This window comes from Platalea leucorodia (genome assembly GCF_965183815.1).
Source record: "Platalea leucorodia genome assembly, chromosome: W".
NCBI classification, from domain to species: domain Eukaryota; kingdom Metazoa; phylum Chordata; class Aves; order Pelecaniformes; family Threskiornithidae; genus Platalea; species Platalea leucorodia.
In genome coordinates this window covers 16,100,392-16,117,380 of record NC_138859.1, presented here as the reverse complement: position 1 = coordinate 16,117,380, position 16,989 = coordinate 16,100,392, and the positions used below count along the sequence as shown (strand labels likewise).

The window sequence follows — 16,989 nt, the reverse complement described above, 5'->3', positions numbered from 1 at the left end:
TGAAAGGTGACTCCATCATCAGGGCACTTTGTCTGGATGTGCCTTCTGGGAATGCCACGGGTTGTGGATCACAGCCCCATCCCACGAGCCTTGCAAGCCAGGTGGAAGAGCACAGCATTTGTTCTCTACAAGATTCACACCAATGTAATATCCTCACCAAAAGGTGTCCCCTGTGCTTCTCTGGTACACTTATGTCAGAGGAGATATGGTCAGCTGGATTCAGGCCCCTGTAAGCAGCCCAGCTCTGTGCCCTTTGCTATGAGGCATCCTGAAATGCACAGCATCAAACCTCTGCTCAGCTCAGCATGGATCCAGTCTGAGGCACAAAGCACCAACATACCAGGGAGCTTCTCTGATCCTCAGCAGTATAAGATGCACTGGGCCAAGCTAGAGTGGATGTACTTCTGGAAACACTGGCTGGTCTTGTTTTAGCTGCAGTGCTGTGGGGAGGGATGACCTCTAAATGCTTGTAAAAGGGTTTATTCTCTGGAAAAAAAGACGTCATTCCCAGGAAAATTAACTCATGCTAAGGAGAGGCTTGGATGTCTAGCAGAACTTTAGGACTCTCGGCTTGATTCAAATTTGTACCAGTAATCCTTTCCCATGGGAATTCCTGAGCTCTTGTGTGGGCTTATTGTCTGTTATTTTTAATGTAACAGCAACGGGCACTAGTTCGTCAGTGCTGCTGTTGTGCCTATTCACGATTTAGAAGTTCACTGGATGACCTCCAAATGAAACCAGACTGATCTATGCCATTCACTGAGGTGAATCCCAGATACTGGCACCTGCAGTTTGTATTTTGTTGCTGAGATTTGGTTAGAATTGCCTAAATAATAATCTTTTCTTCAAGGTGATATTAGACTCTAGTTTGCAATTGCAAAAGTTGCATAAAATGTCTCCCTCCAATTGTTTTTGCTTTCATTTCTATAGCTTTCCTTTTTTCAGCATCCAAAAGAGAAGCAGAGACTTTGCTCAAACTTTACAAGCAGTTTACTTCTATGCAGAAAGCTGTTTGGAGAAAGCGAGTGCCTTCTGAAAATGGGAACACACAGACCCACCATCATAACAGGAATGGCCTGGTGACCACTCTCATTATGTATGTTGTTAAAACAAGGATAGAAAGCAGCTAGGCTACCTGAAGGGAGGCTTCCAAGGACCAGTGATGAACAAGTGCTCTAGTAAGTATATTTTTCATTACAGAGGTAGGAAAGTTAGCAGGAGCTGGTGAAAGTACACACCTTGCTGACATTCACTGAAGGAGTGGGGCCACCCTCACATGTGTTACATGGGAAACCCAGCACATCCCCATAGCAAATGCTCCATCACACTGTACATTATTGTGCTTGTAACGTCACCCCCCCCCCCCAAGCCCTCCACTGCCGCAGTGCATAGCTTATCATCTCCAGCAAATAACCAACTTGCAGTGCCTAAGGGTAGGAGGCGAGAGTGTTAATTAGCTCATTGATGTCCCCTGATTTTCCAGGATAATAGTTCCTAATTTCAGACTAACCCCAGCACCTCTGTGTTATGGGGCTCTAGACCCAGTCTGGCCAGATCCTGGTCTGCTCTTCTCTGTAACCAAACTGTAGGAAGCAAGTAGCCAGAGGAACCAGTTGGCCTGGGAGCTCCTGGACCAGGGCCACCCCTGTGGAGCTATGAATTCTAGCAGCTCTAGTAGGGATTGTTTAAAAATATACATTTTTGTGTTTCTATATACAATTAAAACATATAATATTTACACATCCATTGTTATCTATCAGTAAAAATGAAAAAAATCTTGAGTAATGAGAAACTGAATTTTATTTTATTTTTAAGAGATTTGCTTCCAAATCTGAATTTCAAAATACCAAAACTTCTGGAAACCAGAAAGTCTGACTTCAGGCAAGTTCTACATAGGAGCCTTTGGACCCCTGTGTCAGTCTGTTCCAGGTAGACAAGCAACCTCCCCAGCAGCTAGCTGCTGGCAAACACCAGCTATAGCACTGTCCCAGCAGAATAAAAATGTGAAGACTTGGAGCTGGCAAACATTTCTAAGAGCAGTGAGCTGCACCATGATCACCATGAGCAGTGAATAAGTCAATCTTTTTAATTACAGCAAACAGAACAAGATTTTACCTATAGCTATGTGCAAATTAGGACTGACAGCACTTGCCTGGGCACTGAGTCCAATCCCCCTTTGGTAAAAAGCAACTACGTGGCCTCCCTCATGACTTGCTCGAGCTATACATGGAAAGCAGTGGTCCTCCTCCTGCCCTGTACTTCCTTGGGTTTATTATAAAACCTCAGTATTTACGAATCTTCTTTGATTTTTCCATTAAAATGTATATATTTGTTCCTATGTGAAGGCTGCCCTTTTGGTAGCATTTATTCCCTGATGTATTTATAGGCAGCAACTCTATCCCTTCTCAAACTGTGTTTTGAAAGGTTAGACAGAAGTCCAAAAGAGCTTAGCTTATCAGAAAATAAATGCCCCTTCTTCTCCCAATCCCATTAACCCTCTGCAACTCTTCAAGTTTTAGTTAATCTTTTCTGAATGTACACGTGCTAAATTTAATCTATATGGAAAATGCTTCTGCTATATGTGAAACTGCTCATAGCAAGCACACAATCAAGTGGTTTGCCTGCTCTTCTTTTTTGTTTTCCTACACTAGTTTATATCAGGAGTTCTCATTAGCAGCTCATCAGCACTCAGGAATATGAGGTTTCGTGCTGCTACAGACAGTCTTCACAATACTACTGCAATAGCTTGATTTTCAACTGCAACAGCAGTGTTTCCCAGCTTCATTTAATTGGCACATTCTCGCACTTTGTGAAGGCTCCTAACAACAATATTTATAAAAGTGGGTCCTAAAACCAATCTTTGAGGAACTTCAGTAATATCTTCTTTACTGCTCAGTGCCTCTTTTCTGGAGATGACCGATTATTTTTCCCTGTTTTATTAAATCTTTACTTTACAGTCCTTATCCTCTTCACTTTAATTAATACTCACAACTGAAATTATATCAAATAATTTATTGAAATCCTGGTAAAGTAACCCAGAACATTTCCTTTGTCCAGAGAGATACTAGATTAGTTTGGTACAAAATCATTTTAGCAAATATGTATTCCATTTTATCCTTCTTCCTGCTTATTCTATAACTTTCCTTCATCTAAAGATATCTAGATCCCTTTTCTCCACTGAAAGTGAGGTACATTTATTATTCTCTCGTGTGGCACCACCTTCAGCTGGACACCAGACCTGCAAGCTGATTGTTGCTTCTTTCAGCTCTTGGGCTGTAAATTCCAAGCCATTTGAATGCCTTATTCTGGATGGGGTGGTCTGTTCTTATACTTGCTTTTTGTTGGGTCCTCTGCTTCTGTTCCTGTGTCTAGCAACATGGAGGCAAATACTTCAGTTGTGGAGTCACACCTGAAGTTTAATTTTTATTCTTTACATAGGGGCCATCTCCCCTCTGTTGTTTCCCCAATCCCCTTCAAATACTACTAAAGACCCTTTTGTGGAGTATTAGAGTTTCCTCTGTAGGGTCTTGACTGGGAACGATTCTCAGGTTTTTCCATGCACATCTTCACCTCGAAGCCACAGCATCCTTTGCTGATCCACTGCTTTTACTGCTGCTAGCAGATTCTTTGTTCATTCTCAGTATCATTCACTGTAGTTATACAACCACTGAGGGCTGGAGTTGCCCCCTAAAATATTTACACATTATTCAGGACACAAGTTTCAAACAGCTTTTGTACTGTGAACAAAAAAATTCCATGCCACTCTCTATTCCATGTTAAGTCCTCATGCTTCTCAATCCAGGTGACTTCATTAACTAGTTTCTATAATTCATTTCTCTAACTGCTGTCCTTGAAATTAAGAATCTTGATTGTCCTGATGGGTTGACCCTGGCTGGATGCCAGGTGTTCACCAAAGCCGCTCTATCACTCCCCCTCCTCAGCTGGACAAGGGAGAGGAAGTATAACGAAAGGCTTGTGGGTCGAGATAAGGACAGTTTAATGAAAGCAGAAGCAAAGGCCACGCGTGGAAAAGCAAAAGGAAAACAAAAATTTTATTCTCTACTTCCCATCAGCAGCGATGTCCAGCCACCCCCTGGGAAGCAGGGCCCCAGCACGCGCAGTGGTTGCTCCGGAGGACAAACTACATAAAACAACGAATGCTCCCCCCCCCTTTCTCCTAGCTTTTATTACTGAGTGGACATCATATGGTATGGAATATCCCTTTGGTCAGTCTGGGTCAGTTGTCCTGGCTATGTCCCCTCCCAAGAGACAGCTTTGATGCTGCGCAAGCACCACTCAGCAGCAGCCAAAACACTGGTGTGTTATCAACACCCTTCCAGCTATCAATACAAAGCCCGGCACTATGAGGGCTGCTATGGGGAAAACTAGCTCCATCTCAGCCAGACCCAATACAATTGTAAACATTTTTAACCTTCTACTTTATGTAATTAATTTTTTATCACTCAATATAAGGTTATTTTCTGTAACCAGCTTGTATACAATAATTTCCCCACATCTAAGAAACAATGTTAATGACCATCAGCTCAGGCTAGTTCCCTGGATGTCTAAATTGAGCAAGCAGTGGCTGGTGCAAGTGGCTTCTGTTAAAAGCCACTAGCAAACTCTGAAGTGTGTTATAGGCACAGGAAACTACCAAGTTACTCCCCCGTCTGTTGTCACAGTGTGAACTGGCATTAGGGAAAGAGAAATGACATCTCAATGAATAAGAAATAAGCAGAGTTGAGGATCTTGTCTGTAATTTACAGAAAGTTGTGAAGTGCTTCCTGGTAAACATTTCCCCAGAACTGCAAACTCCATACCCCTAGAAACCAAACATGTTTTACTACTGAGAAGATATTCGATGCTGGTTAGAGCTACTCAGGCAGATCACTGGCATCATGATACTTTGTCCTGCGTGGTGACTTTTTCTTCCTTAAGAGTTTCTCCAAAAAGGGAAATGGTCTAACAAAGCCTCTGTTGGGGCCATAAGACCACAAGCCAGATATCTAAAGGAAGGGGAATTTGTGGGACAGCAAGTTAAAAATAACAACTCTGAATTCCTGTGACAGTGTCTTATTGACCTAAAGCAGTTAAACCAAAATAGGAAGTACCTGGGATGGGGGGTAGGATACCCCCATGGCAGAACAAGCAGAGGAGTTTGCAGTTATAGACTTACAGCTGCAAAAAGACTCACTAGACCATTCTGTCTGGCTATGCATCACCTTACCCAGTCACCCCTGGCACTGAGCCCAGTAGCTTGTGTGTGATTAAAGCTTTGCTTCTGGGAAACACATGGTTTGACCAGAAACCTTCAAATGACAGAGCTGCAAAAACTTAGGGGGACTTAGGATTTCCCTTAGGAATCTCCTCCAAAGGATGTTGAAATTACATGCTTCATATCTGTTTTTCATTAGTCTGACTGTAACACCAAGCTGTTGGTTCTCATTCTGCCTTGCTGTTAGTTCAGGATTCTGAACAGTCCCCATGTATTTTCCCATATCCTAACCAAAGAACCTTTCAATAGCCACCTTGATAAACAAATCAAATGAAGCCCTTTAAGTTTCTTTCTGGAGGGCATTTTCCCAGACTTAGAGCAGTCTGTAATTTTTTCCTGTGCCCTCTCCAATTTTACATCAAAGTTATTTCAAAGATGTAGACACCAGAACAGGACTCTTTACGTCAGTCTCAGCCTCACCAAAACTGATCATGGAGGAAGAATCCCTTCCCTGTTCCCACTTATTGGTCCAGGATCCTTGGCTAGAAAAGCATTAGCTCCTCCTGGCACAGCATCCTGGTAGGAATTCATACCATTCTGCTCATAGGACTCAAGACCATTTTCCAGCACATGGATTTCCAGGAAAAACTCCTTCATTTCTTAAGCCTGCCCTGCCCCCTGCCCACATGCTTGGCTTTCATGGGCCATGCTTTCCAAGAGATCCAGGCCACTCAGGCCTCACAGTTAATCCTCACTTTGACAGATTTTGAGTGCAGCTCGGATTTTACCAGAGCGCCCTTATATTAACTTCCAAAACAGAGATTACTCCCACCTAGAACCAGTTTCTTCAGAACTCCCACCAGCGGCTCCTGACAGTCAGCCTAGCAGGGCATTTCACAAGGGGAAGGAACTGTTCAGCCATCAAAAATCTCCAGAAGCTGAGTTGTGCCACTCAGCACCCATCTTCCCCATGCATTAGTGCCAGCTGCAGACACACAGCCACAGGACGGAGGCTGCATCTTTCACAGAAGGGCACTGGTCAGATGCAGAGAGATGTAGCACACAAACAAAAGAGCTTTTACTCATGGCTACCTGGCTTAATTGCCTGAATCAGGCTTATAAAAAGCTAATGTCTCTCAAGTCCCGTCAGCACATGCTAGCCTTGATCTTCTGCAGCCTGTGCCCAGGGGTCAGGCCCTCCTGCATGCAGTGGCAAGCAGCAAAATAGCTGACAGGCAATGATCTCAGAAGGGATTTGCAGCCAGAGCTCCCACTGGCAAGACTCGCTGCAATGCAGTGGTTGCTGGGTGAACCCACACCCACGACTGCTATACAATAGTGCAAACATAAAAGAGCTATAGATCAAACAAGCCAAATGGCTCTGCCCAGCACAGTGGCGCTGCCAGGGCACAGCATGTCCCCCTTCACAATGGGATAGGACTTTATTCATTTTGCCAGAATCGGGAGTGAAGAGAAGGGGGGGTGAGCCTGCTTATCACAACCACAAAGTGTTACTTGTCTCCCATGCAGCATGGGCACTGTGGGTCTGTCCTGCACAGCACCTGTGGTCAATGTCCACGCACTAATCAGCTGGAAACAAAGTCACCCTGGAGAAGGGCTGTGAAAGAGCTCTGGCTCAGCAGCACCCCCAGGACCAGCCTTGCCTACTGAGCAGGCTCTAATATTGCTGGGTGACAAATGGAGCTGCGAGAGGCCGTCGTAGAAACTAATTTCTTAGAACACAAGCAGTATAGCCAAAATATGGTCTCTTGGGCCAAAATCATAGAATCATAGAATCGTTAAGGTTGGAAAAGACCCTTAAGATCATCGAGTCCAACCGTTAACCTATCACTGCCAAGTCCACCACTAAACCATGTCCTCCAGCACCACATCTACCTGTCTTTTAAATATCTCCAGGGATGGAGACTCAACCACTTCCCTGGGCAGCCTGTTCCAATGCTTGACCACCCTTTCAGTGAAGAAGTTTTTCCTAATATCCAACCTAAACTTCCCCTGGCGCAGCTTGAGGCCGTTTCCTCTCGTCCTATTGCTTGTTACTAGGGAGAAGAGACTGACCCCCACCTCGCTACAACCTCCTTTCAGGTAGTTGTAGAGAGCAATAAGGTCTCCCCTCAGCCTCCTCTTCTCCAGACTAAACAACCCCAGCTCCCTCAGCCGCTCCTCATAAGACTTGTGCTCCAGACCCTTCACCAGCTTCCTTGCCCTTCTTTGGACACGCTCCAGCCCCTCGATGTCCTTCTTGTAGTGAGGGGCCCAAAGCTGAACACAGTACTCGAGGTGCGGCCTCACCAGTGCCAAGTACAGGGGCACTATCACCTCCCTGGTCCTGCTGGCCACACTATTCCTGATACAAGCCAGGATGCCATTGGCCTTCTTGGCCACCTGGGCACACTGCTGGCTCATGTTCAGGTGGCTGTCAACCAACACCCCCAGGGCCTTTTCTGCCAGGCAGCTCTCCAGCCGCTCCTCCCCAAGCCTGTAGCGTTGCATGGGGTTGTTGTGACCCAAGTGCAGGACCCGGCACTTAGCCTTGTTGAATCTCATGCAGTTGGCCCCGGCCCAACGATCCAGCCTGTCCAGGTCCCTCTGTAGGGCCTTCCTACCCTCCAGCAGATCGACACTTCCACCCAACTTGGTGTCATCTGCAAACTTACTGAGGGCGCACTCAATCCCCTCATCCAGATCATCAATGAAGATGCTGAACAGGACCGGCCCCAACACTGAGCCCTGGGGAACACCACTCATGACCGGCCGCCAACTGGATTTGACTCCATTCACCACCACTCTCTGGGCTCGGCCGTCCAGCCAGTTTTTAACCCAGTGTAGAGTGCATTTATTCAAGCCGTGAGCAGCCAGCTTCTCCAGGAGAATGCTGTGGGAGACAGTGTCAAAGGCCTTACTAAAGTCCAAGTAGACAACATCCACAGCCTTCCCCTCATCCCCTAAGCAGGTCACCTTGTCATAGAAGATCAGGTTAGTCAAGCAGAACCTGCCTTTCATAAACCCATGCTGGCTGAGCCTGATCCCCCGGTTGTCCCGCATGTGCCGCATAATGGCAATCAAGATGATCTGCTCCATGACCTTTCCCGGCACCAAGGTCAGGCTGACAGGCCTGTAGTTCCCCGGATCCTCCTTCCGACCCTTCTTGTAGAGGGGCATCACATTAGCTAGCTTCCAGTCATCTGGGACCTCCCCGGTTGACCAGGACTGCTGGTAAATGATGGAGAGTGGCTTGGCCAGCTCCTCTGCCAGCTCCCTCAGTATCCTCGGGTGGATCCCGTCTGGCCCCATGGACTTGTGCGCATCCAGGTGGAGGAGCAGGTCGCTGACTGTTACCTCTTCAATTATTGGGGCTTCATTCTGCATCCTATCTCCATCTCCCAGCTCAGGGGCCTGAATACCCTGAGGATGACCAGTCTGACTATTTAAAGACTGAGGCAAAGAAAACATTAAGTACCTCAGCCTTCTCCTCATCCTTCGTGGCAAGGTTACCTTCTGCATCCAACAAAGGAAGGAGATTCTCCCTGGCCCTCCTTTTGTCACTGATATATTTATAAAACTTTTTTTGTTATCTTTAACGGTGGTGGCCAGTTTAAGCTCCAGCTGGGCCTTCGCCTTTCTAATTTTCTCCCTGCATAACCTCACAACATCCTTGTAGTCCTCCTGAGTGGCCTGCCCCTGCTTCCAAAGGTCATAAACTCTCCTTTTTGTCCCCTGAGTTCCAGCCAAAGCTCTCTGTTCAGCCAGGCCGGTCTTCTTCCCCGACGGCTCGTCTTTTGGCACATGGTGACAGCCTGCTCCTGCGCCTTTAAGATTTCCTTCTTGAAGAATATCCAGCCTTCCTGGACTCCTTTGCCCTTCAGGACTGCCTCCCAAGGCACTCTGTCAACCAGGCTCCTGAACAGGCCAAAGTCTGCCCTCCAAAAGTCCAAGGTAGCAGTTCTGCTGACCCCCCTCCTTACTTCTCCAAGAATCGAAAACTCTATCATTTCATGATCGCTATGCCCAAGACAGCCTCCAACTGTCACATCACCCACCAGGCCTTCTCTGTTTGTAAACAGCAGGTCCAGCGGGGCACCTGCCCTGGTTGGCTCGCTCACCAACTGCGTCAGGAAGTTATCTTCCACACACTCCAGGAACCTCCTAGACTGTTTCCTCTTTGCTGTGTTGTATTTCCAGCAGATATCTGGTAAGTTCAAGTCTCCCATGAGAACAAGGGCTAGGGATTGTGAGACTTCAGCCAACCGCTTGTAGAATACTTCATCTGTTTCTTCATCCTGGTTGGGTGGTCTATAACAGACTCCCACCAGGATATCTGCCTGGTCGGCCTTCCCCCTGATCTTTACCCATAAGCACTCAACCTTATCATTACCATCATTGAGCTCTATACAATCAAGACACTCTCTAACGTACAAGGCTACCCCACCACCTCTCCTTCCTTGCCTGTCCCTTCTAAAGAGCTTGTAGCCATCCATTGCAGCACTCCAGTTGTGCGAGTCATCCCACCATGTTTCCGTGATGGCGACCACATCATAGTTTTCCTGCTGCGCAATGGCTTCCAGCTCCTCCTGTTTGTTGCCCATGCTGCGTGCATTGGTGTAAATGCACTTCGGTTGGGCTATTGATCTCGTCTCCAACACAGGCATGCCACCCCTAGGCTCATCCCTAGCAAGCCTGGTTTTATCCCCTTCCCCCTTCAAACCTAGTTTAAAGCTCTGAGGCCTGCTAACTCCTGAGCTAGAATCTTTCCCCCTTTGCGACAGGTGAACCCCGTCTCCAGCAGGCCTGGTGCCATGTAAACTGCCAAAAGGACCAGTCCCCTTCTTTGCAAACACCATACCCTTGCTCACTTCGTCTTCAGACAATTAGAGGCTTTATAAACCCCAAGCCAGACCTGGCCAAGGCTCTATGGCAGCCTTATACCACAACAGAAAGATCCCAGACATTTCTATCTATCTATCTTCTCTGGTTTCTGTCTGCTGCTAACTTCTGGCACATGGCAATGCTTTGCCTCTCACCCAAAGTGATGCAGCTCTTCAGGAGACAGGAGAGCCCAGGGGCTTTGGACCAGAGGGACCTGTGCAAACCAGCCCCCCCAGCCTGAAGGCTGCAGCTGACAGAGTGGGCAGCCTAGCACCTCTGGGGTGAAGCCCTCGGGGAGCTGGCAGGACTGCACAGCCAGACCATGTTTGCATCAGTTGCATGACACTGGGGCACTGTTTTAATTTAAAATGGATTAGGCGTTGTTTTCTTTTTAGCACAATAACATTGCACACATTGTTGGGTGATAAAACCCACAGATAACTGTGCCAATGGGGTGTTGGGGTGGACGTGATCAGCAGCACAGTATGAGCTGAGATGGCGAAGAGTGGGGGGGAAGCCTATAGAAATGTGCTGCTGCTAGCAAAGACATCAGCTCCTGGAGAAGCCCTTGTACAACCTCTGAATAGCTCCTTCCTGAAAGAGGGTGGAGGGGCCTGCTGCCCAGAATTTGGATGACAACTGGAGCAAGACACAAGGTGCAGGGCAGCAGGGACACATGTGAGCCAACTACACCTTGTGTCATTCCTACTCACAGCCATGTGACAGCACTGATGACTCCTGGGAGGACACTAGGAAGAGGAGGTGAGGATGTCTCAATTCACAACAGCATCTATTAGTAAATTGCTGTTTTTCCCAAGCTGGTTCTTCCCCTGCCTGCCTGCCCTCCTCCTGATTTTCCTGGGCTTAAACTCTGCATTTAGTGCTGGCATACAAGGGAAGCATTGTCCAAGCAAGGTGCTCTGACAAAATAATTTTGTTTCCTAGGTTTCTTGGCAGGGCCTTGATATCACATGCACCCAGGTTCCTTTGCTACCCTAATCTATGCCTTTTAGCTGGCAGTAGCACAAGGCAGAAGGCATGTTATTCAGCAGTGCTGACCCTGAGCTGCAGGAAGCACTCCCTGAGCACAAGGGCTTTGGGGTGTCCCAGGGCCACACAGCTCAGTTTGGGGACACCTACCTACACCCCACCGTTGTGTTAGAGACCAGCCAGTATTTCTGCCTCCTGCAGAATCAAAGGACTCCCTAACAAATCCTCCTACAACCTCATTAGCTCACCAAACCAGCATTATCAACCAAGCTGGCCCTTGTAGGTCTCTGACCCAGTTGTGCCTGGATCTCCTCTTCAGTTATATTGACTTCCAGCACATGTGATGCCTGAGGAAGCTGATGCTGCTGGCAGAATGCAGTAGGAGTGCTCCCAGGATGCTCATATAGCAGCTGGGGATCTGACCCCATGCACCTCTCTGCACAGTATTTTCTCAGTACTTTCTTGCCTTAAACCCTTCATAACCTCTCATGGGTTTTTTTAGCATCAGTTTTGCTGCCGACATGCTCCAGACCAGGCATCCCTTGCTTCAGATGCTAACAGAAGGCATCAGGCTCCCCTGGGATGCTTTGTCACTGCTAGAGGGACTGCATGTCCATGCGGGCAAGGACAACAGGAGCTCCTGTGGATGTGGTGTGGGTTGGGGCTCAGAGCATGCTGCATGTGGTGGATTGAACCTAGCTGAACGCCAGGTGCCCACCAAAGCCACTCTATCACTCCCTTCCTCAGCTGGACAGGGGAGAGAAAATATAACAAAAGGCTCATGAGTTGAGATAAGGACAGGGAGAGATCATTCAGCAATTACTGTCACAGGCAAAACAGACTCAACTTGGGAAAAAAAAAAAATTAATTTATTACCTATCGAATCAGAGTAGCATAATGAGAAATAAAAAACAAACCTTAAAAACACCTTCCCCCCACCCCTCCCTTCTTCCCAGGCTTAACTTTACTCCCAACTTCTCTACCTCCTCCCCCTGAGCAGCACAGGGGGATGGGGAATGGGGGTTGTGATCAGTTCATCACACGTTGTCTCTGCTGCTCCTTCCTCCTCAGGGGGAGGACTCCTCACACTCTTCCCCTGCTCCAGTGTGGGGTCCCTCCCACGGGAGACAGTCCTCCACGAACTTCTCCAACATGAGTCCTTCCCACAGGCTGCAGTTCTTCACGAACTGCTCCAGCGTGGGTCCTTTCCATGGGGTGCAGTCCTTCAGGAGCAGACTGCTCCAGCATGGGTCCCCCACGGGGTCACAGGTCCTGCCAGCAAACCTACTCCAGTGTGGGCTCCTCTCTCCATGGGTCCACAGGTCCTGCCAGGAGCCTGCTCCAGCACTGGCTTCCCATGGGGTCACAGCCTCCTTTGGGCATCCACCTGATCCGGCATGGGGTCCTCCACAGGCTGCAGGTGGATATCTGCTCCACCATGGACCTCCATGGGCTGCAGGGGGAGAGCCTGCCTCACCATGGTCTTCACCAGGGGCTGCAGGGGAATCTCTGCTCCAGCATCTGGAGCACCTCCTCCCCCTCCTTCTTCACTGACCTTGGTGTCTGCAGGGTTGTTTCTCTCACATATTCTCACTCCTCTCTCTGGCTGCAATTGCCCAGTTGTGCAGCAACTTTTTCCTCTTCTTAAATATGTTATCACAGAGGTGCTACCATCATTGCTGATTGTCTTGGCCTTGGCCAGTGGTGGGTCCGTCTTGGAGCTGGCTGGCATTGGCTCTATCGGACATAGGGGAAGCTTCTGGCATCTTCTCACAGATGTAGCCACCCCTGTAGCCCCCCTGCTACCAAAACCTTGCCACACAAACCCAATACACTGCAACATACTGTGGTAAGCATAACCAATGCTGCTGCCCCAGGCAGGAACGCAAGATGGAGAGAATCAGGGGCAGCATGAGAAAGCCCATAGCCCCACACGATACCAGCGTCCATCTGCCCAGCAAGTGGAAAAGCCCAAAACAGCAAGACTGCAAGTTTGTGCAGGTGCTGTAGCAATGTGCTCCCAGGAGAGAGATGCATGGGTGGTATCAGCAGGCAGCTGCAGCTGGTAGGAACACAGCTGCCCAGGGGAGCAGAAGTAGGGCAGATGCTCTGCACTGTGCAGATAGGAGCAACCAGTTCCCACTGCTGCTCAAGTGATGCCAGGACAGCCCAGAGCCACCAAAGCAGGAGACTGTCCCTGAACGGGGAGGTGGCCCAGGGCACTTGGCGTAGGCTGCTGCACCGCCGAAGCAGCCCAGGCAAAGGGCGGGATCGTGCTGTGTGGAGAAGGGCAGCGGGAGCACAACTGCCCTAGCTCTACAGCTCCCATGAACACCTTGCTCTCTGCGACTTGGCATTAAACCTGCTGCAGAATTTACGGTGTCATTTTAAAGGTTAAAAGCAAACCAACCCCCAAAACTTTGACAGCGGCAAGTCCCACCTGCCCGCCCCAGACGGCTCTGCTCATGGCCTCAAGTGGACAATCTGAGAAGACAGAAAAATGAGATGGCATAAGCCACCAGTCAGCAGCAGAGCCGACATGTACTCTGGGTCCTCCTGAGCCCCAGGAGGAGGCCTCATGCAATGTAGTGAAGACTGCATGAAAGCTTTCCCCTGGGCCATCTGAGAGGTCTGGCCAGGTATTCCTGTGGTCTCTTATGGGCTTAAGAGACCGTGAATTGACGAGTCCTTTCCTGGTGGCAATTTAAATAGACCTTCTTGTTACGCAGAGACTCTTCTCTAGCAGGTATAATTACAGCAGGAATGCAGAGTACAGTTTTAGTTACAGCAGATGCTGGTATTTCCCTCCTTCCACAATCAGTCTTCCAGCATTTTATTTGTCTGACAAATCAGATCCCATTTTGTTAGAGGGGAAAAGAGTTAGCAAAACACTTAGCAATAACAAATTAAGTGTCATTAAGTCAGGCAATCACAGAGTTGAGACTTAATGCCCTAATTTATCTACTTCCCACAGAAGAGCTCCTCAGTGCTATATCCAGCTGTTGTTGCTGATGGACATTATATGCATCCAACACTGGAGAGCAATGGAGACCCTTTGCATTTGATCTGGACTGACATTGTCCCTTCCAAGAAGCTCCAGACCTTTCAGCTTCTACCAGGATGGCAGAGATAGGAGTCTGCCAAGCCAAAGCTCTGGGGAAGCATGCTACAAATTCAAACCTAAAGACAGTCCCCAACTGCCAAGGAAAAACCCTCTGCAAACAGCAGACTCTCCTCTCCTACTCAAGTTCAACTAGATCAACCATCTCCTTTGGCAGCAGTCCCTACAGAAAGGGATACAGTTTACATGAAGGGGGCAAAGGAAGAGCAACCAGGTTGTTTTGGAATAACAAACCAGCGTGAACACAGTGAGAAGATATAATTGAACAAAGATGTTAATCACTGAAACGAAGAAAGAACACAGAACTACATGACTATTTTACATATATACATATATGTGTATATACATATATATGAGAAAAGGAAGTAGAAAAGATCTGTAAAACATCACACTGAGTTTGGCCAGTGTGGGCAGAATGCACCAGGTGTTAAGTACAAAACCTGGACAACTGCAAAGTCATCTACACATGCTGCTGATTTTCAAGCAGGACAACAGAGAAACCTAGGCCATTTATTATTAAGCTGCAGACCAACCTCTTTCTCAAACTGTAGCCTCAATGGAGGATAAAAATCTGTCTGAGAAAAACTGAAGTTTGCAAACCCCAGCAAAACAACGAGGAAACCCCACCCCAGAGCCAGGACTCCCAGGTCCCCTGTGAGCTGCCTGTCGGCAGGGCAGCCTTGGCAGCATTGCTCTCCTTGCTCTGCTGCCCACTGCCAGGCTAATGCCAGAGGACAGCTGTGGGGCCCATTCAGTGCTCAGCACATCAGAGACCCAGCCCTGGCCTCTTGCTCTTGCTGCAGCAGAACCACGAGGGGATAACAGGGTCAAAAGAGCAGTAACGAGCTCTGGGAACTTGTCAGACAAATGTGTTTTTAACTGAATCTCAAATGAGCAGCTGAAGGGGAGCATTAGTGCTGTCATGTGGAGCACATGATTTTGGAATTCATTAAGCCTTTGATGCAGTGTTAGCACTGCTGTCCCCTGTCTCAGCCATTAGCCATCTGGCTGAAAACTGGCCAAGTTTCCTCCACCCCAGAACTGGAGGAACGGCCTGCGTTTGCAGCAGGTCGCAGGAGCTACAGACCTAGAGGATGCATGCACTAGACAGGCTGATCGCACTGGTCTTGAGAAAAAATGGCACATCTTCTTGGAGTCCTTGACACAAACATGCCACTCCCCATGTCCTATGAGGCTTCTTCAGAGAAACCAGATGCTTCCAGAGAAGCTTCCTTTCTTCTTTCTCTGAGACAGGTTACAGAGGAATGAAAAATTTAGTTATGGAGAAGTGGAACTAGAGCTGGAAGTCCTGCATTTAGTTACTGAGAACCAGAACAGAAACACCTCAATTTGGATGAAACCAGAACAGAATTGCAGATGAAAGTTAAAGGCAAATGTTACTGAATGTTGTCGGCTATGGCATAGGGTCATGTTTTGCAGCACTATCTCAAATACAAAGTCCCCTCCGAAACTCCAACTCTCTCTTGTTTGGGGGTTGTAGATTAACCATTCTGTGGATGCAAAGACACAGAGGTGGCTCCATCCACAACCAAGACACAGTAAACATCTTTATAGTTTGCTTTCCAGGCTAGAAAAAGCTCAGCTGCTTTTTCACAAGAGCTGAATCAAGTATTTGTGCAATTCCATCTCAAAACACTAGGGATTGTGCACCAAGACACCTGTGCAGCTCTGTGCAGAGGCCACGTGGTGCCCCACACTCCTGGCCGATGCAAGCAGCATGATGCAGAGCTGGCTTGGAGCCAGAGCAGCACCCATGCTAACACACCCCCCCCCCCCCCCCCATGCAACTTCAGCATTAGGGAGCACAGTGCACATATAAAAACAGCTCTGCAGGAAACAGCTAGTGTTAGGTGTAGTAGCTCTGGATCAGGGGTGACCATGCCAGATCCAGGCTGGCTTCTGCAGAAGTATTTCTGTGTCCTTGCACTGGCAAGTACTTGCCATTACCTGTCCCGTTGGGATTGTAGTCCATTCCCCCTCACTCCCCATCCGGGAAAACAGCAAACCTGTAGGCATACAAATACACAAGTTATCTCTTACAGCCTTAAAATAAAGTGATAACTGCCTATTCCTAACTGGGATCTGCATGGCGTCACGGCCTCAGTTCCTCCAGGGGAGCCGCCACACTGTCCTTGGGCTGTGCAGAGCTCCCACAGTACCTGCCACTTTCACCCTGCACTCCTACCAGCACAGTACATGCAGTGGGGTGAGGTTGGAGCAGCCTCAGCTCAGCAGGCCCTTGCTGTGTGGTTGCTGTTGCTCCAGCCTGGGCAATATTTGGGTGAGACGATGTCTTTAGCAGAGACTCAGCAGCTGTGCTGATGCCCACCACAACGGCCACAGCAGGGCTCAGTTGCTGGCAGACACCTCCGAGGCACAAAAGCAGCAGGAGAAACCCTTTGAAATGCTCTCCCAGGACTCTTGACACTGTGAAGCGGTCTTTCTTCCTAATTTGCCAAACATTTTTGCTTGACTGGAAGCCAAGCACAGCTTTGGGAACAAAATCTGCACTGCACCGGGGGTTCCCCCAGCTGTTAACTGCCAGGATCTGTGATGCTAAGAGCTGACCCTGGATACAGCAAGTTCAATGCATAGACCAAAACCCAAGCTGAAAACCCTCCAGCCCAGCCTGTCCTGTCCCAGAGCAGCTGTGAGCCTCAGAAATGCTACATTTCCTCCAGGGACCCTGCTGTGAACATGCCCATTTGTGGGCCTGTAGTCAACAGCATCCTAAAACGCAACGATAGCGGGGTCAGTA

The 16,989-nt window shown here is 48.3% G+C and overlaps 1 protein-coding gene across 1 annotated transcript in view; it reads right to left on the bottom strand.

The window, feature by feature from the left end:
- LOC309601781 (carbonic anhydrase 9-like) overlaps positions 1–16,203 on the bottom strand; it is a gene marked incomplete at both ends in the record, with an annotated part of 35,211 nt that extends 19,008 nt beyond the window's left edge. The window contains one exon of the mRNA XM_082334909.1: positions 16,179–16,203. Coding sequence (XP_082191035.1) covers positions 16,179–16,203 — 25 coding nt within the window. The remainder of the gene's footprint in view (positions 1–16,178) is intronic.
- Positions 16,204–16,989: the final 786 nt, after the last annotated feature.